Raw genomic sequence first — 27,982 nt, forward strand, 5'->3', positions numbered from 1 at the left:
TGGTGAAGGTAGTGAGAGAAAACTTTTGAACATGATTTTAACTTACTTTTTTTTAATGTTATCGTTTTAAGTATCTTGCTTTCCTAGTCTTAAAATAAATGTATAAAGCTTACAATGCAAACACAGCAGAAATGACAGAAAAGATGCTTCAAATGCTCATATACAGATAGTTATATCTAAGACTAATACATGCTAATACACTTCCAATAGCATATACTTACCAGATTCAATCTATAGAAAATCAATACATGCATAACATTTTTAACAGATAATAACAAAAATATGTCTATCAAGTACAGTTTTTATCAATTGACTTTCAAACTTTCAGCTAATTTTCTTATTGTTAAAACCTTAAGTGAATAAAAACATATAAATGTGATTTTTTAAAGTACTTGTAACAATTCATATTTCAATAAATTGAATACAAATGTTTTCGTGCAATTAATAGATATTTAATTGATTTTTTAACTTTATTGATTTAAAATTATTCAAAATTGTTAAATAACATTTTTTTTTGGTAGATTTATGTTATTTTGATTTCTGGTGTCTGATACATTTATGATGCACTGACTGATGTGAAATGGAGTTTACAAAAAAAATTATTTGCATTTTAAAGTCATACTCCATATAACCAAACAGTAACTTTCACAACTGAAACATTAATTCTATTAGTTGAGTAATCATATAATTATTATTGAGATTCTTGAAATCATAAAAAAAATAAACATACCCTAGAATCTTCCCTCTGATGTTCTCTATGAGGTTCCCTAGGAGGTTCAGTCTCCCTGTCATACATGGTCTGTTCTACAGAGAAGGGTTCATCTTCACCACCAACAGTACTCATATTGTCTAACATTTCTGCTTTCTTCTTACGCTCACCAAAATCCGGTATGGCTGCTTCTGTTAAGTAATTGTCTTCCCTGAAAAAATGGTAAAATCTTTTTATAATAACCCCTTACAATATTGTCAATCTACCCAATATTATATTAGCCATAAGTCCAATACGTTTGGTATGCAAAAACTGAAAATCATCAAATTCAAAAGGAAGAATGTAAATACTGAATCAAACATTGTTTGATTAATTCATAAAGACATGTTTTAGTAACTAGTTGACAGGAGACTTGTAAAAATAGATGGACAGATATTAAAGGGATGAATGGATAGTGGTATTGTCAGGCAACATGTCATATACTAAACCTGGTGACTATAAGAACTGTGGAATGGAGGAAAGAACACCAAATTCATAAAGTATTATAGTGATGTATTATCTATTGTACCTTTGCAGGCTGAGACTCATCAAAGTTCAATTCTTTATGATTCTCTCGGTAAGTCAATTATATCTCTAACATGCAGAAAAAAATCAAATGATAAAAAAAATAAGTGTTTTGTAGCTTTGTAGTTGAAAGATTTATGAATACCTCTCATCTGGTAGGAATTCTGGAACTTCAGAACGACGAAATCTGTAATTAGAAAATCTTGGTCTGCGGCTGTTTGGTGTTGACATATTCTTGCGTTCTTTGTATGAACTGGTTGTCAGGTTCTCCATTATATCTTGAAGGGTGCTGCAAAAAAAAAACAAGGCTCACTTATTTTGGTTACGGTAGTTTATTTTTCAGGAAAAACTAAGTTTTCAGCAAACAGGATATAGACCATAAGAGAAGATAAAAACATGTTGCACTGTATGGCACTACCAAATAAAGCCTGGTGCCAAATATAAAGAAGCTTTCACTTTTAGATGATGAAAAAAATGTTACTAAATATCTGATACATGCATATCATTATAAAGGTACAAGTTTTGAGCTAACAAGATGTTTAAATCATATTTTAATATATGACAAATGCAAAAGTTTGACATTTAACTCGTTTTAAGAGAATACATTAACGGTAATGATCTCTTCTTACAATAAAATGCTTCGCCAAGCACAGCCTGATACGACCGCAGAGGTCGAACCCTGAACAGTTGGGGCAAGTTTGGACACAATATTCAAGCTTGATACTGTCTGAATTTGTGATCAAATTTTTGACATAATATAGGTTTCTGACACAAAATAAATGTGGTCAAAGATCTTAAAAATTTGAAATGGGATATTTAATTTACCTAGTATGGTCTGATATCCAAAATCTAACAAGATGGTTAGATTCAGCATATAAAAAAAACACCAAAAATTTAATTTTAGTTGAAATCAAACAAAGTTTAATTTTGGACCCATCAAACTTTAATATGGACTAATTTGAAAACAGGGCCAAAAATAAAAAATCTAAATGCAGAATAAGATTCAGCATATCATAGAGCCGCAAAAATTCAGTTTTTGATGAAATCAAACAAAGTTTAATTTTGGACCCTTTGGACCTCAATGTAGACCAATTTAAAAATGGGGCCCAATATCCAAAATAGTAATACAAGGTTAAAACCCCCAAAAATTAAAGACTTTAAATTAATCCCATTGAAATTGGTTAAAAGATTTGTATTTATTTTTAATCGAAGATTTCTTGCTATTGTGCAATACTGTGCTGTTGCACAATACTTAGTTAATCTGTTATATATAATAATTTACACACCCTGTTTGGTATGTATCTCCTGCCATATCTGCAGTTTTTGTTGCTTTTTTTATATAAATCAGAAATAATCAATGTAAAATGTAAAAATAGAAACTTTTTTGAAAAAAAAAACAAAAAATATTTCTCTCTCGGGGGGGCCCCCAAAAAATTTGTTTTGAAAATCTTGAAGAAAAAAAGTATGACACCTCCCCCCCAAAAAAAAATTTAAAAAAAATTACCCCCAAACTCAATCCCATCCTTCCCTTTGTGATGTGGATCCTTGTGGTACAATTTCAGAGAGATCCATACACTTACACACAAGTTATTGTACGGAAACTACAAAAATGCTTGTTTTTGGCCCCTAATTCCTTAACTGTTGATACCATAACCCCCAAAATCAATCCCAACCTTCATTTTGTGGTATTGAACCTTCTGGTAAAATTTCATAGAGATCCATTCACTTAAACTTAAGTTATTGGATGGAAACCAAATAGGTCTGTGGACGAGGACAATGCCGACGACATGATACCATTATACAACACAAATTTTTTGCGGTAGTATAAAATAACCAATTGCTCTAATCTATCAACAGGTGAAAATTAGTCATGTTAGTGTAATCAAACTTTATATATATAATTAACCATAATTAACCATTTCTGTTCAAAGAGAAATAACTCAATCACATTAAAAATACCTCTTTTGGATATTAAAAAGGGCAATAACTCAGCAAGGAGAAAAGCTAAAATCATGAAAATTGAACTTGACCTTCATTTAGTCACATGTAACAACATATCTAAATTTGAAAAAAAATTGTCAAAGCATTTTCATGTTATTGAGGAGACACTGTTTGGCAGCCGCCCGCCTTACATCCCCAAATCAACAAGCATTCTGAGAGTATTGCATGGCAATACATAGTCCCCTACTGGATGAAAATTCATTTTACTGGAACAAATGCTAACTTGTTCTAAAACTTGTCATGGTGTAAACAAAAAGTAAATATCATGTCAATATCTTCAAGCATGACTAAAAACAGTGTGGAAAACTGATTATATGAGAGAAAAAAAACATTAGATATGATTAATAGTTCTCTAAAATTAGATATGATGTAATGCAGTGTATATCTATTTTCAAATTATAATCAAATATAATTAATAGTTCCAAAATTTTTTCTTTCATTTATGACAAACTAGTATAGATTTGTAACTTATCTATAAAATGTCAACAACTTTTATCTACACAATGTAATGTATTGAAATATATACATTAATAATAAAATGCTCTGCCGGGCGCAGCTTGATACGACCGCAGAGGTCGAACCCTGAACTGATGGGGCAAGTATGGACACAACATTCAAGCTTGATACAGCAATGAATTTGGATTGTGATTAAATATTTGACACAGCATAGGTTTCTTACACAGAATGAATGTGGTCTAAGAACTTAAAAAAATTTTAATTTACCTATTCAAACCATATCATTATTATTTGCTTTTATATATCAATCAGAAATAACCAATTTAAAAAGGAAAATTTTAAAGAAAAAAAAGGAAAAAAAAATCCCCCCTCAAATTTTTTGAACCCCCTTATGATTTATCACCCCCAAACTCAATCCCAGCCTTCCCATTGTGTTAAAATGTATGGTGCCTTGCGGTACAATTTCAGAGAGATCCCTACACTTGAACACAAGTTATTGTCTGGAAACTAGAAAAATGCCCCTTTTTGGCCCCAAATTCCTAAATGTTAAGGGCAATTACCCCCAAACTCAAACCCAGCTTTCTTTTTGTGATATGAAACCTTGTAGTACAATTTCATAAAGATCCATACACTTACACACAAGTTATTGTCCTGAAACTAGAAAAATGCTTGTTCTTTTGCCCCTTTTTGGCCCCAGTTCCTAAAATTTTGAGGCAATTACCCCCAAAATCAATCCCAGCCTTCCCTTTGTGGTATAGTACCTTGCAGTACAATTTCAGAGAGGTTCATACACTTGAACACAAGTTATTTGTCTGGAAACTAGAATCAAAGCGCGAAAGCGCTGTAAAGGCAGTTAATTACAGGTTGTGTGTATTTTTAGTCCAGTTATATCATTATCTTGCATAGTACATTGTACTTATCAGAGGTGGCTTTCAGTATTTAAGATTTAGAGTTCTCTAATGATATTGAAAAAGTTTTATGAATGTCATATTCTGAGCACTATATTAAGGGGATTGTTCTCACTTGTTTATGAACTAGTGCATTATGTCCAGTTTGTACCTTTTTTATCTATGTTCATAGTCAAATACTGTTTAAAATAGTTTGGCATTTTCTTTTTAGTAATAAGTAAATGTTATCCACTTTATTTTATTCAACTTTGCAAATGTGGTTTGTTACTGGTAAGTACAATGTATGGATGATAGTTGTTTCATTGGCAATCATAACACATCTCCTTATTTATATAATGATCTATATTCAACGACCTCAGGTACAAAAAAAATGTATGTAACTAAACTATGATGGGAAACCTTTGACTTCTTTCTTTAATATAAACTTTTGATTTGGTACCATAGAACTATGTAGAATAAATGTACATTGCAACATGTCAACTCTTTCAAAGACAATACTTTTTTTAGAAACTATAACTCCAAGCAAAATTATATTTCCAAGTATAAAGTAATTTATGAATGAAACAAGAGTGCACACGCTGAAATGTCTCGCCTTCTTTACTAATCATTGATATTATGTTGATAGTCCTAAATATAAAGCTTTATTACAACTGTCACATAAACTTAACATTAACCAAGTAAACTAAACATTGACCAATGAACCAAGAAAATGAGGTCAAGGTCAGATGAACCATGCTAGGCAGGCATGTACAGCTAACAATTCTTCCATACAACAAATATAGTTGACCTATTGCTTATAGTTTAAGAAAAACAGACCAAAACACAAAAACTTAAAACTGAGCAATGAACCTTGAAAATGAGGTCAAGGTAAAAAAAAAACCTGGGTGACTGACATATAGATCATAAAATATTTCCATACACCAAATATAGTTGAACTATTGCATATAGTATTAGAAAAAAAGACCAAAACTCAAAAACTTAACTTTGACCACTGAAACGTGAAAATGAGGTCAAGGTCAGATGACACCTGCCAGCTAGACATGTACACCTTACAATCATTCCATACACCAAATATAGTAGACCTATTGCATACAGTATAAGAAAAACAGACCAAAACACAAAAACTTAACTATAACCACTGAACCATGAAAATGAGGTCAAGATCAGATGACACCTTACAGTCCTTCCATACACCGAATATACTAGACCTATTGCTTATAGTATCTGAGATATGGACTTGACCACCAAAACTTAACCTTGTTCACTGATCCATTAAATGAGGTCGAGGTCAAGTGAAAACTGTCTGACGGGCATGAGGACCTTGCAAGGTATGCACATACCAAATATAGTTATCCTATTACTTATAATAAGAGAGAATTTAACATTACAAAAAATCTTAACTTTTTTTTCAAGTAGTCACTGAACCATGAAAATGAGGTCAAGAACATTGGACATGTGACTGACGGAAACTTCGTAACATGAGGCATCCATATACAAAGTATGAAGCACCCAGACCTTCCACCTTCTAAAATATAAAGCTTTTAAGAAGTTAGCTAACGCCGCCGCCGGATCACTATCCCTATGTCGAGCTTTCTGCGACAAAAGTCGCATGCTCGACAAAAAGGAGTTCTTAATTAAGTAATAAACTGATTCGCTGAGCGCAGCTGCATACACCCACAGAGGTCCAACCCTGAACAGTTGGGGCAAAAATGGACACAATATTCAAGCTTGATACAGGTCTGAATTTGGATTGTAATTAAATATTTGACATATTATAGTTTCTGAATAAAAGTAGTCAAAGAACTTGAAATCGGTTATATGAATTGAATTTATATTCAATTAAAGATTTCTTGCTGTTGTGCAATACACTGTGCTGTTGTGCAATACTTAATAAATCTGTTGCCAGACTATAAACAAATAAAGTTCAATTTCTTCTCAATGTCATATTTGAAATTTATGAAAATCAATAGGGAGATTACATCAATAGCTATAAATAATTCACCAAAGTTTCATGCGAACTGCTTAAAGCATTTTTGAGTTGTTGTCCAAAAACTGAAAAATCCCCCCTTTTTTAATGAATAAAACCCCATAGCTCAGAAATGTAAAATCTAAAATTTATAAAATTCTAAAGGGAGCTTACGGGTTGATAATTTAGTCTTAGATGCAAGATTTTTTTATCAGTTGTTTGTGGCTTTGAACTAGCTGTCAGTAAATGCGAGTACTCTCAGATCTGTACTTAGTGTCTTTTTGTTGTTTGGATGTACAACTACCCGGCCACGTCCACTTGTATTTGTATTTATCCATCTGATGAGTTAAGCCTCTTTCAACTGATTTTTATAGTTCGCTCTTATATTGTACTGTTACACCACTGTCCCAGGTTAGGGGGTGGGTTGGGATCCCGCGAACATGTTTAACCCGGCCACATTCTGTATGTACATGTATGTGCCTGTCCCAAGTCGGGAGCCTGTAATTCAGTGGTTGTCGTTTGTTTATGTGTTGCATATTTGTTATTCGTTCATTTTTTGTACATAAATTAGGCCGTTAGTTTTCTTGTTTGAATTGTTTTACATTGTCATTTCGGGGCCTTTTATAGCTCACTGTGCGGTATGTGCTTTGCTCATTGTTGAAGGCCGTACTGTGACCTATAGCTGTTAATTTCTGTGTCATTTGGTCTCTTGTGGAGAGTTGTCTCATTGGCAATCATACCACATCTTCTTTTTTATATTTACATCAACAGATATAAACAATTCACCAAAGTCAAGGTGAGACAACAAAACTTAGTTGTAAGATCTCTGAAATTTTTTACACGGTACAAGTTTTACTAATTGTTGGAGATTGTATGGTGACAGTAACACCTGTAACTGCTTAACCCATTTCTTATGCACTTTGGTTCGATAAACTCACTGAATATCATACCACATCTCCTTATTTTTATATGCATTACAATTTACATGTGCATGTAATTGTAAATAATATTTATATATATATATCAGAACAAACTTCATTGCGTCACTTTTATTTATGCATCCTTTGGCACAATACAAGTTCTAAAATTACACAACATAAAACAACTAAATGTTATTTCAGATGAAAGTTTTGTTTCAGTTCCATTCATAGGATTTATTAGAATTTTGTATGTTTTGCCAAGTCCAATAATTAGCTCTATGTGCACGTGTTAATTGGAGACTTTTCTATCCCGTATAAGAGTTTTGGAACTAATTCTGTTTCTTTTTTTGAAAAAAGTGAGCAAACAAATCTTGCACATTTAAACCTTTGTCTGCCATCACACTGTCACCTGGATCACATAATTGAACTATTCTACATCTTTCAACTATTTCACAGTCACTGGTACAACCAACATATGCATTAGAGACATAGTTGACTAAACCACCAGGTGTCGAACATACAAGTATTTTCAGTGTTTCTGTTTTTATATGATGAAAAGGTTGCCTGAGCTCTAGGAGCTTTAGGTTTTATCACGGGATATTCTGTGCTGTCAATAATAATCCAAGTTGTAGGAAACTTTAATTTGAAGTTGGATGGCGAAAAATACCTGACTAAACCACTAAATGGCCAAGTGTTAGCCTCACGCCACTGTTTAGACATAAAAACAATCCATGTTTACACAATATTCTTAACACTAGTTTCAATCTAGAATCTAGACAGTTCAAAGTTGGTTGTATAATGCATCAATTTCATCAAAGTCATAAAAAAACTGATTTTCAAATGACACCCTATCAATTTGAAAATATATGCATCTCAAACAATGTGCTGTTGGACCAAGTGTGGTCAAAACAAATAAAAATTTAGTATACAACTCTACAACTCTAAACCGGTATAAAAATGCATGGCTGTGTCACGTGTCTTCATTTAAAAATTCTCTGCTGAAAATATAGGCATTGATGGTGTTTGCGTAATTCCATCTGTGAAGCTCAACATTAGCTCGGCAGTTGGTGGTGGACAGTCATAAATCCTGTCTGCAGTATGAATTACTTCTTCAGGAAAACCAACTTTACAATCAAAACTTTCCTCTAGATTTCTACTACAATATTCATCAAGTTTAGTTCTTTTGTTTTCACAGGAAACTGCCCTGATTTTTCTTTTTGCGGACGATTCAGTCTCTTGCTTGGTCCAGGAAAAAAGGCTGGGATTGGCAGTAGACTCAAGTCTCTGTATGGTGGGTTTGTGCCCTGAAAAAGGTTATAAAACATTAGTTTTTTGATAATTAAATGAACTTCCATTAGCAATGCATACTTTGTACGGAAGCAAGTTAACTCGTACCATTGTAAACTCGTACCACGTAAACTCGTACCAAAAAAGTTAACTCGTACCAACGTAAACTCGTACCACTGGGAAGTCGTACCAATCAGAACTTGTATCACTGCAAACTCATACCATTAAAAATATATTCAAAAATACGAATGTTTTATGATTTTTTTTTTGGTAAACTAAATAAAAAAAGTTGAATTACTTGAATTTTATACTAGATTTTAATGAAAACTTAGACAAAAATATGAATGTTTTATGATTATTTTTTTTTAAGCTTTATACAAAAAATTAAAATATCTTTGAAATTTATACCAGATTTTAATGAAAACTTTAGACAAAAATACGAATGTAATTTCTTAATTACCATGCTAATAAATATATAAAATTCCTTTGATTGTGTGATTATTAACTAATCAACTTGTTTTTTTTTATCTTTTACTAATCAACTTGTATAATCATATAAGCATGGTCATATTCTGCTGAAATGTGCTGAATATTGTATAAAAATAAATTTCATACTTTCTAACTGTTGCCGTGTTGGTTATAAACAATTTTAAACCTTTAAAACACAATCAATAAATTCTATCATTAAATAAAATTCCTTTTAGAAACAATAGAAAAATACCCAAATCTATTCAATGTTACTGATTTGGAATGATTAAAAATTAAATCAAATAGTTGTCAGTAATAGTTTAAAAAAGAGTCTATTCAAGGGAGACAACAAAGCCAATCTGCCACGGTTTTCTCTATCCAATTAGACAAGGAAAATTAGATACAAATTGGTTAATGTAATTTCAAATTATATACATTTTACAGACTTAAGAGGTATTGAGTGAAATTAAAGTATATATTCATCATTAAACACCATTTGAATGCATTTAAATAAGTTGGTACGAGTTTACAATGGTATGAATTTACAGTGGTACGAGTTAGCAGTGGTACGAGTTTGCATTGGTACGAGTTTTTGTTTAGTGGTACGAGTTGACATTGGTACGAGATAACTATAATTCCTTTGTACTACCTGGCAAAATATTAACTAGATTTATTCATTACAATCTGGATAAAACTATGTTAGCCTGATTCAATGTACATCAAAATGTATGTTATGTAAATCCAAAGGACAAACAATGAGAGACGTATGCAACAAACATACATTGTTTGTACCTAAATAACTATAATATAGATGAGAGCATGTCATTGTTTTGTTCCTGTTAACATTGTCATTGATATTTTTCAAGAAAGTCTATGAGGCATAGCTTATGCATTCCTGTCATTAATACATTAGCATAATTACTGCTAAAATAATTCTCAGTATGATATACCTCTTGTAAGAAATCATTATAATTGTAGCAAGCACCAAAAAATCTCAAACAGATCACATTGAATCGTATTCCAAAAAATTATGACGTCTTGAATTAACCACCCCCTTTTATTCTAAAACGATAATTGCGGTTGTAAACAGACTTTGGTTTATTCGCATGGCAATTACATATATAACTATATATTTTAAAAAGAAAATAGAGTTTTACCATGAGTAGTTTCCTGCACGTAGTCTTTTTCAGTAAAATGTGCCTTGCAAACAACAGCTGATTGAGATGGGACTCCACGATTTCATCGTGTTCTCGTCCAATCTGCGTATGGGCCATGGCGTTGATCCAACTTTTCCTTCATTTTAAGTCATTTGGAAATGCATGTCCTCCTCTTAAATGACATCCAGGTACACAACAACAAGTACTTGGCATCATTAATTAAAAATGCAACTGTAATAGTTGCACAGTGCAGAAACCGGAAGTTGAAGTACAGGATCGGCTACCACGGCGCCACCTATTCAGGAACGATAATTTGCTACTTTATATAACTGCGAAATAACAATAATGTTAGACGGGTTCGCGTGCATAAACAGAAATGCGCTTTAAATTTTATAATATAATTCATGTTCAGTCGACCTTTAATTATTATAACAACAACTGAAATGATTTATAAACATCTGGATTGCAGATAACACTCGAAATTAACCCGACCTCTTTCCACATGGAATTCAAATAATTCTAGTTTGTCAATCGTTTGACTGCTTATAATGTAAAATACAAATATATCAAAAGTTTTTAAAACTAACAAAACACAATGATCGTTTCTCTATTTCCCAATGTAAATGAAATGAGACAAAAAACATTTTATACCACAATAAGAAGAGGAGAGAATCAACATTTTCCGGATCTACTTGGAGCCTAATGACCCCCCACGTAGATAAGTTGGATATCGCGGAAAGAAATATTAACACGGCAACTAGAAAGGCATTAAAGCACTGCCTTTAAAAATGCTTATTTTTGGCCCCCTTTTGGCCCCTTATTCCTAAGCGTTTTGGGCAATTACCCCCAAACTCAATTCCAGCTCTCCCTTTGTGATATGGAACCTTGTAGTACAATTTCAGAAAGATCCATACACTTACACACAAGTTATTGTCCTGAAACTAGAAAAATGCTTGTTTTTTTGCCCCTTTTTGGCCCCTAATTCCTAAAATTTTGAGGCAATTACCCCCAAAATCAATCCCAGCCTTTCCTTCAGTGGTATGGTACCTTGCAGTACAATTTCAGAGAGATCCATACACTTGAACACAAGTTATTGTCTGGAAACTAGAAAAATGCTTATTTTTGGCCCCCTTTTGGCCCCTTATTCCTAAACGTTTTGGCCAATTACCCCCAAACTCAATTCCAGCTTTCCCTTTGTGATATGGAACCCTGTAGTACAATTTCAGAAAGATCCATACACTTACACACAAGTTATTGTCATGAAACTAGAAAAATGCTTGTTTTTTGCCCCTTTTTTATGGCCCCTAATTCCTAAAAAATTGAGGCAATTACCCCCAAAATCAATCCCAGCATTCCTTTTGTGATATGCAACATTGTGGTACAATGTCAGAGAGATCCATACACTTAACACACAAGTTATGTCTGGTAGTTACAAAAATGCTTATTTTTGGCCCCTTTTTGGCCCCTAATTCCTTAATTGTTGGTACCATAACCCTCAAAACCAATCCCAACCTTCCTTTTGTGGTATTGAACCTTGTGGTAAAATAGAGATCCATTCACTTAAACTAAAGTTAGAGTGCGAAAACCAATGTGTCTTCAGACGCCGGAGACGACGCCAACGTCATACCAATATACGACCACAAAAATTTTTTTGCAGTCGTATAAAAATAGATTATTATCTAATGAAAGGATTTCTCTTCATAATTTTTTTCTATTTATATAGCATTCAGAAAATTAGTTTATACTAAATAAAAAACAAACCTGCCAAAAATTTCAAATAATTTAACAAAGAATGTCTTTTAAAAAATGAGTTATCTCCCTTTGTACAGAAATATGGTTTAACATAGTACTCTTAACATTAGATATGGTCCAGAGTTATGGTCCATAACTCTGGACTAAATCATCCGACCGGAACAAAATTCGAACTTGATCTATAACTTGTCATGATAAAACTATATACCAAATATCAAATCAATATCTTCAAGAACGAAGAAAAAAGTGTGTAAAGCTGATTTGCCGGACTGGCGGATGGACAGACAGACGGAGTACAAACCTAAAGTCCCCTTTGACTTCTTTGGTAGGGGACTAATAACCGATATTTCCTCTGAAAATCAGGTTAAAAATAGGAAATATTCGGTTTTACTATCAAAGTGGATACTGAAAAGGTTGATAAAATGTTGATTAGAATCTCCAGTTATGAGGCCAAACAATCAGCTGAAAATGTTCAAATCTCCAGTCGTGACAATTCAACGTTAAATTCATATGATCACTTACTAGCTAATGTCAAAGGACCATCCACACTTGTAATGTTTTTCTTTCCTGGAATATGGATGATGTTGTCTATCTTGACGATGACCTTTAGAAACAGTGGATCTGATTGGTCCTCTGTTGCTATTCTCCTTTGATTGCTCCTTCTAAAATACAATGTACATTTTTACCAACTTTGTATGTGTGTAGATATACAACTGAAAGGGAATCAAACAAATTAAGGAAATCAAGAGGCACAAAAGACGAAAAAGACTGTAATTTTCAATTAAGTTCATTTCAACATAAGAAAGCATTATATATGTCTATATCTTTATACCAAGTATAACAACAGACATAGCAAATTCAATTGTGAAATAGCTTTGTTTACAGAGTGAAAGAAAAACAATATGTTAGAATTGCAAATAAACATTCTTTGTACGGTTAAATTCACCATTGCAAATAATGATTTTAATTACATAGCAAATCAACCATTCTCACAACTTTTAAAACCTTACATTTTAGATTCTATTTTCCATATATAATGTATAACCTTTCAAATTAGCAATATCCTGCTTGAATAGGTGTTTTTTTAATGAAGAAGTTTGCAGGTAAAACCTATTTCATGCTATTTTTCAAATATATCATTTAACTTTTTCCAATTAATACTGTTTTAAGATTTTTGTTTTACAAAATTCAGAATTTAATGATCAATGTCCATGAAGCTTAGATAGTCTTTAATGTGTAAAGAAACGATATTTGGCCTAATTTTGAGGACAAACAACCTTCATTTGAAGAATGAAGTAATTGATTAATTAAGAGATTTTTTTCTCCAAAATGGGAGATTTGACCCACATGTCAGGAGATTGGTCTTCAGAGGAGATAAAAGTATTGGTAAATTGTTACATTTAAAGGGTTAACAGCTGTAAAAAAACCTATCAAAATTCTTATTCAAAATATTTTATGCATTTAAAACATAAAAAAGAAACAAGTGTTGACAGAGCCATAAAAAACTTTCAATAAATTAGGTGGAAACAATTTTATTTTCTGTCAAAAGTATTCATATATTAGAAACTTTATCACTAAAATCTATCTATTTGGCATTCTAAACTGGCCCAGTGTGAACAAACATCTGGCTAACATATTATTAAGGTCGAATGGGCTGTGAACTTTTGCCATTATGTGTTCTGATTGATACTGTTTTAGAACACTTTTCAGTATTTATGCACTGTTTTTATTTCAATTAACAGGTTAACTTCAACAATGATATTCAAAAGGCTTCATTTTCAGAATTTCCATCAGTCAATAACTCAAACTTTAACTGTTATATGGTTTCAGTATTTCATAGACATTGTTTATAGATTGAACTAAAAAAACAGAACATTTAATTAACTGCTGTCAATCCAATCAAAGGACAATTCAGTTGTGATGACAGTTGAAAAGTTAATTAATTATTGTTTTGTTTGAAAATACTGCGTAGGTACTGGGAAATAAAAATTCAATATATTAGTCCAAGCTATGTGTTGCAAAACACTTTTTTTTTTTATCTTGAAATGGACTCTGTTTGAAAAGACAATCTACTTCATTTTCTATTTAACTGAAGCAAAAAAATGGTTTTAATTAGTTTTCAGTAATCAGTATAATTAATGTGAAGGTTTGTGTAATTCCAAAGAACTTACATATGTCCTTTTGGGTTCAGGGACTGTTTTTTTGGACACTGGTCCTCTGATGGGAGAAATTTCTATATTCTTAACAGTGTCATCTTTCTTTGCACTTTGTAATGAGTTCTTGGCCTCATTTACAACACCTTGATCACATTTCAACACTTCAGTTGTTTTTGTTTTAACTTCATCATTATCACTGTCTTCCTCATTAAAAGAGGTATGAATGGCCTCCTCAAGAATATGCAAGTCTCCCAAACCAGGAATTATCTCTTCTTTCTCCTTAACATCTGTAGATGGTTCTATTTCAATCATTGGAGCAGCATCCTTCTTATCAACTGTTCTCTCCAAAGTTGCTGCAATGTTCAGCTTGTGTAATGTTAGACTAACAGATCTTTGGACTATGGATTCTTGAAGGGTAACAATTCTCATATCCTCTTGTTTTCTGAAAATGTAAATGTTAAAGTTTCTGTGTTCAGTGTTCACAAATAAATATTAAAATAAGGTTAGTTATTATTTACTGTTACCATCACATTAGTATTCATACATTAAACAGTTCAACTCACAACAAAATTAAGATTTGTACTTCTAGAAATACTGTTCTGCTTGGTGTGTGATATATTTCAACAAAAAAATAAGAGACAAAATTTTGTACATTAGAATATTTAGGCAGAGCAAAGTGAAATAAAGGCTTTTGAAATGTTATTTACGTCAATTTGCCTTAAAAATATTAATATATTCTTTCTTGGTCTGATCAATATTACTGAGAATGGTCTCAATATCTTTAAAAGTTATATTACCCACCCATGGAGACAAGTCCTAATAAGTTCCACTAGTGAATATCCAATAACAGTTTTATTCAGTGGACAGTCATTCTTCACAGAGATTCTCATCTGTTTCCCATTGTTAACCTCTTCAACCTTTCTGTCTACACTTGGTACAAAGAAATCTAGATCATCTAGAGGGTCTATAACACAAACAGGTCTTTTCGTTGCTGAAGTACTTACAGGAAAACTATTTAAGTTGCTGTTTGTTGATTTTTCTGGTAATGTACTGGCATTTAAATTTTGTCCTGCACTTGTCACTAAATTATCATTCAAATCCCTCATATGAGTATTTTCTAATTGATAAATTAATGGACTGTCTTTTTTCCTATCATTGTGAGTGTCAGTGATGTTTGTTACATCAACTTTTGTAATAGATTTGTGTACATCACCTGACAAATGTTTTGTTTTAGAGCCATAGACTCCCGGTATGGCACAGTTCAAATCTTTGGCATAATCATTGGATATATTGAATGAAGAATTGTCTAACATTGAGTCTGTATCAGTTCCAACTTCATCAATAATCTCCAGTGGAACTTTGCCATCCATGATGTCCATTAAATCTTTTGCTGTGTCTTCAGTAGATCCACTAGCCACCTCAGATTGGTTATCAGTCAGAGAATCTGAGGGAGAATAGTCAGTGAAGTCATCTATATTTTTTTTATTGTCCTTGTTTAACACATTGTTCCGTATCATTTGCATTATGGAACCAACATCTTTAGACAGTGGAACAGTTGTATGTACAACAGTAGATTTACAAGGCTTTCCCTTTTCTTTGAATCCTTTACTGTCTTTGTTTTCTTCTTTTCCAAATAATCTAAATGTTTCTTTCTCTCCAATGTAACTAGATTTTCCAGATGAATGTTTCTCTTTCTCTGATTTTTTGTTGGAATCTCTTCCTGCCTCTGTATTAGATTTATGACCATTTTCTTTTCCATTGTAAATGGATGGTGATTTTGACAATTTGGATTCCTCTCTTTTCTTGGAGGACAATTTACCTGAGGATTTTTTGTCATCTTTGGCATTTGTGGATTTCTTTGGAATTTTAAACTCCCATTCCTTCCTAGGTAACAATCCATAGTCATATACTGAAATTTAATATTAAAAGCTTATAAGTAAGAGAATATAATCAATTCCACATAATTCAGATATGTGTACATGTCAGATGTGACTATTTTTTAAAAGCACTTATGTTATTGTTTTTTTTGCAGCACAAAGCTGCCAAACATGCATGTGTTTTACAAAATAAAATATTAAAACATTTAAATATCAGATAGGTGACTGAATATGAATGTCTTGTCATCTAAGATTAAATATAAATTGAATGTGGTACAAGGAAAACTAGATATAAGAAGATGTGGTATGAGTGCCAATGAGACAACTCTCTAGCCAAATCACAATTTGTAAAAGTAAACCATTATAGGTCAAAGTACGGCCTTCAACACAGAGCCTTGGCTCACACCAAACAGCAAGCTATAAAGGACCCCAAAAAATTACTAGTGTAAAACCCTTGAAACGGTAAAAACAAATTAAATATTACAGATACTGTAAATTCAGAAATTATTGCGTGTATTTATTATTGCGATTTTTGAAGAATGGGCAAAAATGCGAGATTAATTATTGCGATTTCAAGAAAAATTGCATACAGACATATGCATCGAATTCAGAATGCAAGTTTTTATTATTACGATACTCACCTAGTCGCATTATTCGCAATAATAAAAACCTTGCAATAATTTCTGAATTTACAGTAAACCGTCTAATAGGTGAAAGGCTGAGTCTACACATCTGTAAACTAACCTTCATTACCTAAAATTCAATAAAATGCACTTACAATTTTGCCCAGATAAAAAAATTTCAACAAAACTATTTGGTTGCTATGATGTTCAATATGGACTGTTTTGTGTTTATAGTGGTGGTGATGGATACAAAAGCCTTTTAAGGTGGTGGGGTTCTATTTCAAAATAAACAACCATTCTGAGAGTATTGCATGGCAGTATATAGTCCCCTACCGGGTAAAAATTCATTATACTGGAACAAAATGCTAACTTGTTCTATAACTTGTCATGGTGTAAACAAAAAGTAAATATCATGTCAATATCTTCAAGCATGACTAAAAACAGTGTGGAAACCTGATTATATGAATGAATTTTTAAAGTTCAAGGACCATAACTCTTCACAAAATCATTAGACCGAAACAAAAATTTGAACTTGATCTGTAACTTGTCATGATAAAACTATATACCAATTATCAATCAATATCTTACAAGCATGATGAAAAAAACATTAGATATGATAAATAGTTCTCTAAAATTAGATATGATTTAATACAGTGTATATCTGTTTTCAAATTATAATCAAATATAATTAAAAGTTCCAAATATTTTTTCTTTCATTTGTCACAAACTAATATAGATTTGTAACTTATCTATAAAATGTCAACAACTTTTATCTACATAATGTAATGTATTGAAATATATACATTTTAAAATAAAAATAGATTATTATCTAATTAAAGGATTTCTCTTCACAATTTTTTTATATATATATATATATATAGCCTTCAGAAAATTAGTTTATACTAAATAACAAACAAACCTGCCAAAAAATTCTTCAAATAATTTAACAAAGAATGTCTTTTAAAAAATGAGTTATCTCCCTTTGTACAGAGATATGGTTTAACATAGTACTCTAACATTAAAAATGGTCCAGAGTTATGGTCATTAACTTTGGACTAAATCATCAGACAGGAACAAAATTCGAACTTGATCTATAACTTGTCATGATAAAACTATATACCAACAATCAAATCAATATCTTCAAGAACGAAGACAAAAAGTGTGGAAAGATGATTTGCTGGACTGACGGATGGACAGACGGACAGACGGACGGAGTGCAAACCTAAAGTCCCCTTCCACTTCGTCTGTAGGGGATTAAAAAACAAGTGTTTCAATTGATTGATTGATTGGTGATTACTTTATGCTGCATCAACACAAAAAGGCTATATCGCGGCGCAGTGTTTCAATGTTTCCTGTCATCTGAAAAAAATGCTACATGACTTGAGAACAAATACAATGCAATTTTCATAAAATTTACAGTTCCAAGGGCCATAACTTCCATTGAAACAACTGATTAGCATTTTCTATGTAACTGACACCTCAAAGGGGCGTAACTCCCTCAAAAAGAGTTGATAAGCACAGTTTTTCAAACATGTCGGCGTCATTGTTCATATGCAACTTTGAATATAAATGTCAATAAAATGCTCTGCTGGGGCGCAGCTTGATACGACCGCAGAGGTCGAACCCTGAACAGTTGGGGCAAGTATGGACACAACATTCAAGCTTGATACAGCACTGAATTTGGATTGTAATTAAATATTTGACACAGCATAGGTTTCTCACACAGAATGAAAGTGGTCTAAGAATTTAAAAATTTTTAATTTACCTATTCAAACCATATCATTATTATTTGCTTTTATATATAAATCAGAAATAACCAATATTAAATGGAAAATTTTAAAGAAAAAAAAGGAAAAAAAAATCCCCTCCCAAATTTTTTGAACCCCCTTATGATTCATCACCCCCAAACTCAATCCCAGCTTTCCCTTTGTGGTATGGTACCTTGCAGTACAATTTCAGAGAGATCCATACACTTAAACACAAGTTATTGTCTGGAAACTAGAAAAATGCTTGTTTTTTGGCCCCAAATTCCTAAACGTTTAGGGCAATTACCCCTAAAAACTCAAACCCAGCTTTCCCTTTGTGATATGGAACCTTGCAGTACAATTTCATAAAGATCCATACACTTACACACAAGTTATTGTCCTGAAACTAGAAAAATGCTTGTTTTTTTGCCCTTTTATGGCCCCTAATTACTAAAGTTTTGAGGGAATTACCCCCAAAATCAATCCCAGCCTTCCCATTGTGGTATGGTACCTTGTAGTACAATTTCAGAGAGATCCATACACTTGAACACAAGTTATTGTCTGGAAACTAGAAAAATGCTTATTTTTGGCCCCTTTTTCCTAAACTTTTTGGGCAATTACCCCCAAACTCAATTCCAGCTTTCCCTTTGTGATATAGAACCTTGTAGTACAATTTCATAAAGATCCATACACTTACACACAAGTTATTGTCATGAAACTAGAAAAATGCTTGTTTTTTGCCCCTTTTTGGCCCCTAATTCCTAAAATTTGGAGGCAATTACCCCCAAAATCAATCCTAGCATTCCCTTTGTGATATGGAACCTTGTGATACAATGTCAGAGAGATCCATACACTTACACACAAGTTATTGTCATGAAACTAGAAAAATGATTGGTTTTTTCCCCTTTTTGGCCCCTAATTCCTAAAATTTGGAGGCAATTACCCCCAAAATCAATCCAGCATTCCCTTTGTGATATGGAACCTTGTGGTACAATGTCAGAGATCCATACACTTACACACAAGTTATGTCTGGAAGTTACAAAATGCTTATTTTTGGCCCCTAATTCCTTAACTGTTGGTACCATAACCCCCAAAATCAATCCCCACCTTCCTTTTGTCGTATTGAACCTTATGGTAAAATTTCATTGAGATCCATTCACTTAAACTAAAGTTAGAGTGCGAAAATTAATGTGTCTTCGGACGACGACGACGCCAACGTCATACCAATATACGACCACAAAAATTTTTTTGCGGTCGTATAAAAATGGGACAAGAAATGAAAGCTGTGACCATCTATCAAACTTTGGTTCCAATCTCAAGTAAAGTTACAGAGCTTTTTAATAATCCCTGTCTCGCATTGACAAAAACCTTTCCCCAGAATCAGGCTATTTAAATTTTTTCAAGTTAAACTGTCCTTTTGAATAAATAGATTAGCCATTGTTCTCTGTGGTTTTTTTTAGTTGAATTGAGAATTGTCCAAGACTTTTTTTTTGGTATATATTGTAAATAATGACATCTATTTATTTTGCCATTTTGATATTCCAAAAGTTCTGAAGCCAGAGCCTTAACACTAGTTTATGTGAAAGGATACTCAAGGAAAAATATTGGATCCAAGTCAAGGACTGGCCTAATGGTACATGTATCCTGCAGATTAGTAAAATGAACATGCTTAATAAAGTAGGTATTTTAAAAAGTAATTTTTTAATAAATCATTTACATTTGAAAATTAATTGTAATTTGATTAATTACTGTAAATTCAGAAATTATTGCCAGTTTTTCTATTAATGCGAATAATGTGACTGGGTGAGTATCCCAATAATAAGAACTCGCATTCTGATATCTCATGCAAATATCTGTATGAAGCTTTTACCTGAAATGGTAATAATCAATCTGGCATTTTTGTTCAGTCTTCAAAAATTGCAATAATAAATGCACACAATAATTTCTAGATTTACAGTACATTTCAATGAAATTATCCCCTCCCCGATATCAATAAACATCTGTTCTGTTTCTCAGATCTTAAAATTCATGACATTTAGAGATTTCTTGAAGCAAGCATTTGAATATAATACAAAACATGTTTGATATGTCACTTTTTTTTTACTGCAGAATGACAACATAGTCATGGTACAGAGTAACAGAGCATATATTTTGAAACTATTGTACTACTACATGTGGAGCATGCAAAGCACTTCAAAACTTTAAATTATCATTTTTAAAGAGCTATTTGGCAGTTTTTTCTGGTATTTATAAGACTGCAACCTTGATATATATGTAATCCATGGCATGTTACCTTGACATTTGACTTAGCTAATGAAAAAAAAAATCATCCTTATAAGCAGTAGCTATACCAAGTATCCATGACAATGTACAGCAAGAAGTAAGCTGTATAGAAAGTACAAGCTTTTAAATAATACTATCAATTCACCTTCATCTCAGTTGAGAGTATAGTATTTTGCCCACAGATAATTAATTACCTTTGAGTATATTTTGTTTAAATGATTAAATAACTGAATATGTTAATTAATAAAAGTTGCTTAAAATTTCTTATTGATAAAATAGTAGAAAAAAAAAGTGCCTTTATGGACTCCTTCCTGTAAAAATACTAACACATTCAAACATAACATACTTCTCCTGCAAATAATGGTCTACAGTCATTTAAAATGAAAACAACAAAAGTAGAAATATAAGAAGGCAAGCTATAATTCAATTTTGCTAACCATATTGGACTGGTAAAAAATGATTGAATGATATGACCCAGCAGACAGGGTCTGACTTGTTAATACTAGCATAATTGGAATAACAAAGAGTGCACACACTGAAATGTCTCTCTTGTTTTACTGATCATTATTAAGATATTGGGTTTAATGTCTTCAAGATAACAGAGGGGCCTTGGTGGCCCAGTGGTTTAAGTAGTCAAACTACTGTATAACTAGCCTGTCAACACTGAGGTTGCGAGTTCCAACCTGCACGTGGCATGTGTGCTAGACACTAACTTTAATTGACTAGGATTGTCAGTTTTCCTACCGAAAGTCTGTGGTTCCTTCAGGCTCTCTGCACCAATAATAACTTGCTGCCAATGGTGCTGGAAGTGGGGTTAAACACCAAGTAATCAATTCAAGGTAACAGTTTTTCTACAGCTCTCACATAAACTTAACAATACCAATGATCCATGAAAATGAAGTCAAGGTCAGATGCACCCCTGTCAGAAAGACATGTACACCTAACAATCATTCCATACACAAAATAAAGTTGACCTCTAGCGTATAATTTCTAAGATATCAAACCATGAATGGTTCTATTTACCAAATAATGTTGATCTATTACTCAAAATAAGTGAGAAATTCATGTGATAATAAAACTTGACAGTTCTATAAAGCAGCTGCTGAACAATGCAAATAGAGTAAAGGACAAAGAACAAATGTCTGAAGGAAACTTCAAAACATAAGGCATTTTTTTGTTTTAAAGATATGAAGTATCCACATCTTCTACTATCTGAAATATAAAAGTACAAATAATTTATACTGTTGTTGCCGCCACCCCTGCAGAAAAGCATTACTTTTGTCTTGATTTCTGAAACATTTGTTGTTGCAGGCGAGACAAAAACTGCAGCAACTTATGAAAATCAACAATCTGAATTCATGCTATTATAAATAACTGGTAAGGAATTATTAATATACTGAGTGCCTATAAAAACGCAACATATCATATACCCCTTTGGTCCCTATTTTAGTATCAATTGAAAGATTTTTTTCAAATGCATTCTTCAAACATTTTGCTACATGTTACTTTAACAATTTAGTCTCACATCTACTTGTTTCAGTTCAGAAACTTGGAATTTAAATCAAAATTGACAAATTTCACCCAAATGTGATCACAATTGACCAAAAGTTCTTAATCTGCATTACTTTGTGATAACCTTTGCAATAGGGGTTCATTATGGTTGAAATCTGCCATCTAAAGTGTAAATTTCTTCTTTTTTTTTTTGTGAAATTTGTAAATGTTAAAATCAAATAAATGGGGAATGTGTCCATGGGATACAGATGATGCCCCCCGCTTGCATATAACGTTATACAGGGACATAACTCGAGAACGGTAAAAGTGACGCTACCCAAATTCATACTTGATCTGAATTTTGTGGTAATAAGCATTGTGTATAAGTTTCATAACATTTGGTTGAGGCAAACTTAAGTTAAAACAGAAACGAATAAAATGCTCCGCTGGGGCACAGCTTGATACGACCGCAGAGGTCGAACCCTGAACAGTTGGGGCAAGTATGGACACAACATTCAAGCTTGATACAGCACTGAATTTGGATTGTAATTAAATATTTGACACAGCATAGGTTTCTGACACAGAATGAAAGTGGTCTAAGAACTTAAAAATTTTAAATTTACCTATTCATACATGTGATGGACTGTGAAACTCAGATCAGGAGATTGGGAAATTTTGGTCAGGAGATTAGGACTCAGATCAGGAGGTTTTTAATCGACATTAATTTTGTTGTAAATGTAACCGTGTGCTGTAAAAATGGTCTTTTAAAGTGTGTTTTCTTCAACTTTCCATCCAATTTATTATGTTTATAGTACCCTTGTACTTATAAAGTTTCTCCATCTTTATATTCTACATGTTCAATCTAACATTGTTTTTTTCCAGTATGTTCTTTAAATTTTTTACTTCATATTCTATAAAACAATCATTGCAACCAGAACATTTGTTTAGCTATCTGCAAATAGTTTTTATTTTTTTTTTTTTTCTCTTGCAAATAGTTTTTATTTGCAAACTCAGAAAATCATTCTATCTGTAAAATTAGGGTCATAGTTATTATATAAATTTCAATTTAAGCCTTGAAAGGAAGTATAGAATCCTCAAATAATTTTCAAATTATTATTTTTTTATTTGTCCTAAGACATTTAAAATCATTTAATAACCATCCTTTAATGATTATTTGTTCAATTTATATTCTATTTATATTCTTTTAAAAATTTTCATTATTAAAAGGAAAGTAACTTAAAACAGGATAAATCAAGGGAAGTAACCCAATAAATACACAGTTTTTGTTACACAACGCCAGTTAGCCTGAGGTAAAAATCGTTGATTACCAGTATGTTTGACACCCAAGCTGACAAGTGAAGCCATATAATTATGCATGTTAATTGATTTACAGGTAAAATATAACTTCAGGTATGGTAATGTCAGTTACACCAGATGCCTGAGATGATATGTTGGGCAGAAATTTTTCATTCATGAAAAATTTCATACACGGGATTTTTTCCTCGTCAACGGGAGGTCGGGAGGAGACCCCTGAAAACGGGATTATTGTACTCCCATCGGGAGGTTCACATGTATGCCTATTCAAACCATATCATTATTATTTGCTTTTATATATAAATCAGAAATAACCAATTTAAAATGGAAAATGTTAAAGAAAAAAAAGGGAAAAAAAAATCCCCCCCAAATTTTTTGAACCCCCTTATGATTCATCACCCCCAAACTCAATCCCAGCTTTCCCTTTATGGTATGGTACCTTGCAGTACAATTTCAGAGAGATTCATACACTTGAACACAAGTTATTGTCTGGAAACTAGAAAAATGCTTGTTTTTTGGCCCCTTTTTGGCCCCAAATTCCTAAACGTTTAGGGCAATTACCCCCAACAATTCCAGCTTTCCCTTTGTGATATGGAACCTTGCAGTACAATTTCATAAAGATCCATACACTTACACACAAGTTATTGTCCTGAAACTAGAAAAATGCATGTTTTTTTTGCCCTTTTATGGCCCCTACTTACTAAAATTTTGAGGGAAAACCCCCAAAATCAATCCCAGCCTTCCCTTTGTGATATGGAACCTTGTAGTACAATTTCATAAAGATCCATACACTTACAAACAAGTTATTGTCATGAAACTAGAAAAATGCTTGTTTTTTGCCCCTTTTTATCCCCTAATTCCTAAAATTTGGAGGAAATTACCCCAAAAATCAATTCCAGCTTTCCCTTTGTGATATGGAACCTTGTAGTACAATTTCATAAAGATCCATACACTTACAAACAAGTTATTGTCATGAAACTAGAAAAATGCTTGTTTTTTGCCCCTTTTTGGCCCCTAATTCCTAAAATTTGGAGGCAATTACCCCCAAAATCAATCCCAGCATTCCCTTTGTGATATGGAACCTTGTGGTACTATGTCAGAGAGATCCATACACTTACACACAAGTTATGTCTGGAAGTTACAAAAATGCTTATTTTTGGCCCCTTTTGGCCCCTAATTCCTTAACTGTTAGTACCATAACCCCCAAAATCAATCCCCACCTTCCTTTTGTGGTATTGAACCTTATGGTAAAATTTCATTGAGATCCATTCACTTAAACTAAAGTTAGAGTGCGAAAACTAATGTGTCTTCGGACGACGACGCCGCCGGACGACGCCGACGCCAACGTAATACCAATATACGACCACAAAATATTTTTTGCGGTCGTATAAAAATTCAGCAATTTGTCCATTTGTAAAGGGGCATAACTCTTGAACAGTAAAAGTGACGCCACCAAAATTCGAACTTGATCTGTGTTTTGTGGTAATAAGCATTGTATATAAGATTCATAACATTTGGTTGAGGCAAAGTAAAATTAGAGAACAGAAACAAAAAATTCAGCAATTTTTCCATTTTTAAAGGGACATAACTCTAGAAAGGTAAAAGTGCACTGCCAAAATCGTACTTGATCTGTGTTTTGTGGTAAAAAGCATTGTGTATAAGTTTTATAACATTTGGTTGAGGCAAACTAAAGTTAGAGAACGGAAACCAATTTGTGGGACGTACGTATGGACGGACGGACGAACAGATGAAATGATGGACAAGGGTAAAACTTAATGCCCCCTCTGCTACGGTGGGGGCATAAAAAACAAAAAGCTCAGAAAATTGCTCAAAATGATTTGTGAGCATACCCAAAGAAGTCTTCAAAATGTAAGAGCTATTGGTCAACTTTCAAAGAAGAACTGTTGGTTTGAATTTTTATTAAAGGGAAAATATATGAAGAGTTGTGCTTCTATTGACACTCAGTATAGCATAAACCATTCAACTGTTAACCAATTTTCTTGCCACAGTTCAATTAAATTCTTATTTTATCATGAGGAATTGAATCAAATGACAGATGTTGAAACAACTCTACTTTATCTTAGGTAAAGACATCTTTATCAAGCTGTTACACCTGAGCAATATCGATTTCAACACATATATATTTTGAAAAATTTCATGATTAAATTTAAATATGACAGGTTGCTAGAAAACTTGCTAACAGATCAATAGTTTCTACTGTGGCATGATCAATGAATGAATTTTGAACATGAATTAGTTAAACTTTGAACTGCAACATGCAGTCACCTGATTTCTGTTTGCTAGGACTTGGGCTAGCTTTCCTGGATTTTGCTGTAGTCTTTTTAGATGGAGTGGAAGATTTTTTACCTGATGATGATTGTTTCCTGTTGTGTTAGTATTGATGTAAATGAAATGATGATAAAAAGAATTAAATAGGTCATATATGCAACATAAATAAGATAAACATCACACTTATTCAAATGATAAATACATGTGGCATAAATGATAACGAGAAGTAGGAGTCAAATTTGTGATTTATAATATGCTATTAAAAATTAATTTGAACTCAAACAATCATATAGTCATCATGTTGACATGAATTATCATTGATATTGTCATATACATAAATGAACTGTTTACCAAAATTTGAATTTTTCGAAAAAACTAAGGATTTCCTACCCCAGGAAATGGCAGGAATATATTTCCTTAGCTGTTTTTGGCCCTCAATGCTCTTCAACTTCATACTTTATTTGACCTTTCACTATTTTTATTCAAGTGTCACTGATGAGTTTTTTGAAGACAAAATGCCCATCTGGCGTAAAAAATTATAAGCCTGTTTTTTTTATAGTCAATCTTAAAGGATGAGATACTATAATAAATTGCTTCGCTGAGCGCAGCTGGATATGACCGCAGATGTCCAACCCTGAAAAGTTGGGGCCAAAATGGACACAATATTCACGCTTGATACAGGTCTAAATTTGGATTGTAATTAAATTTTTGACACATAATAGGTTTCTGACACAGAATAACTGTAGTCAAAGAACTTCAAATTGGTTATATAATTTGAATTTTTATTAAATTTTTTGCTTTTGTGCAAGACTATGCAAATTGACCCCCCCTCCCCCCTAAAAAAAAAATTTACCCTGTTTTTTTTGCATTTGTGCAATACACTATGCTGTTGAATAATAACCCCTCAAAAAAAATATTTGAAGAAATTTTCTTTTAATTTCTGAAATCTGAAATGAGAAATATTGTCCCCCTCCAATTTTTTTCACCTCCCCCCTTTCCCTTATTCAAAAAAATAATTTTTTCCCTCAAGTTATGGTCAGTATCTCAGACAACCATCATTTCTTAATACATAATTTACAAGCAGTGTAAGGGAGGTAATCAAACATTGTTATTTAAATTGATTTTGATTTGGATTACCTCCCTTACACTGCTTTTAAATTGTCTCAATTGTCCTTTAACCAGATAAAACCCTTGTTTTTCCCCTTTTTTTGCCCCTAATTCCTAAATGGTTTGAGCCATAACCCCCCAAAGTCAATCCTAACCATCCCTTTGTAGTATGGAAACTTGTGGTATAATTTCAGAGAGATTCATACACTTTAACACAAGTTATTGTCTGGAAACTACAAAAATGCTTATTTGGGCCCCTTTTTTTACCCCTAATTCTTAACAGTTGGGACCATAACCCCCAAAATCAATCCCAACCTTCCATTAGTGGTTATTAACCTTTTGTTAAAATTTTATTGATTTTTCCTTTTACTTATACTAAAGTTATTATCCGGAAACCATCTGTCTTCGGACGACGCTGACAACGACGACAACGTGATACCAATATACGACCAAAAATTTTTTAATTTTTGCGGTCGTATAAAAATAGCAAAAAATTGAACTTAAAAAAAGCTAATGTGCTCTACACCAAATCAAGACAATCTATGAACTAAAACTGAATATAAGCAGCATCTAGTGTAGTACAGGTACAGATATTAGAAATGATTGCATAGCTAGTAATTAGTACAACATACTTCTATACTTACACTTTTGACTTTTTTCCAGACACATACATTACAGGAGGTGATCCTTTCCTTGATGATCTAGCATCAGAATCTGATTCTGAATCTTTCCTCTTCCTACTGACTCGATTTTTTGTATCATAGTCCAAATCTTTCATGACTATATCCCAGCGAGTCTTCTTGGACAGCTCTTCACTTTTTGTCTGTGACAAAGACTTATTGTTATCCCTTTCATGTGTGTTATCTGCTGTAAATGAACTGTCTTTATGTTTATTTCTTTCTTCTGATG

At 32.6% G+C, this 27,982-nt stretch overlaps 1 protein-coding gene and 1 long non-coding RNA gene across 2 annotated transcripts; both read right to left on the reverse strand.

The window, feature by feature from the left end:
- Positions 1–305: 305 nt before the first annotated feature.
- Positions 306–27,877, reverse strand: LOC127738647 (uncharacterized). The gene is made up of 7 exons (XM_052249974.1): positions 27,718–27,877; positions 15,146–16,253; positions 14,360–14,786; positions 12,711–12,850; positions 1,419–1,562; positions 731–920; positions 306–350 (listed from the first exon to the last, which is right to left on the reverse strand). The coding sequence occupies exons 1-7, from the start codon at positions 27,740–27,742 to the stop codon at positions 306–308; spliced, it is 2,079 nt and encodes a 692-aa protein (XP_052105934.1). The 5' UTR covers positions 27,743–27,877.
- On the reverse strand, positions 18,584–25,305 carry LOC127729722 (uncharacterized). The gene is made up of 2 exons (XR_007994812.1): positions 24,117–25,305; positions 18,584–18,785 (listed from the first exon to the last, which is right to left on the reverse strand). It is a non-coding gene; the product is annotated as an uncharacterized LOC127729722 (long non-coding RNA).
- Positions 27,878–27,982: the final 105 nt, after the last annotated feature.

This window comes from Mytilus californianus, unplaced genomic scaffold (genome assembly GCF_021869535.1).
Source record: "Mytilus californianus isolate M0D057914Y unplaced genomic scaffold, xbMytCali1.0.p SCAF_1, whole genome shotgun sequence".
Taxonomy (NCBI): Eukaryota; Metazoa; Mollusca; class Bivalvia; order Mytilida; family Mytilidae; genus Mytilus; species Mytilus californianus.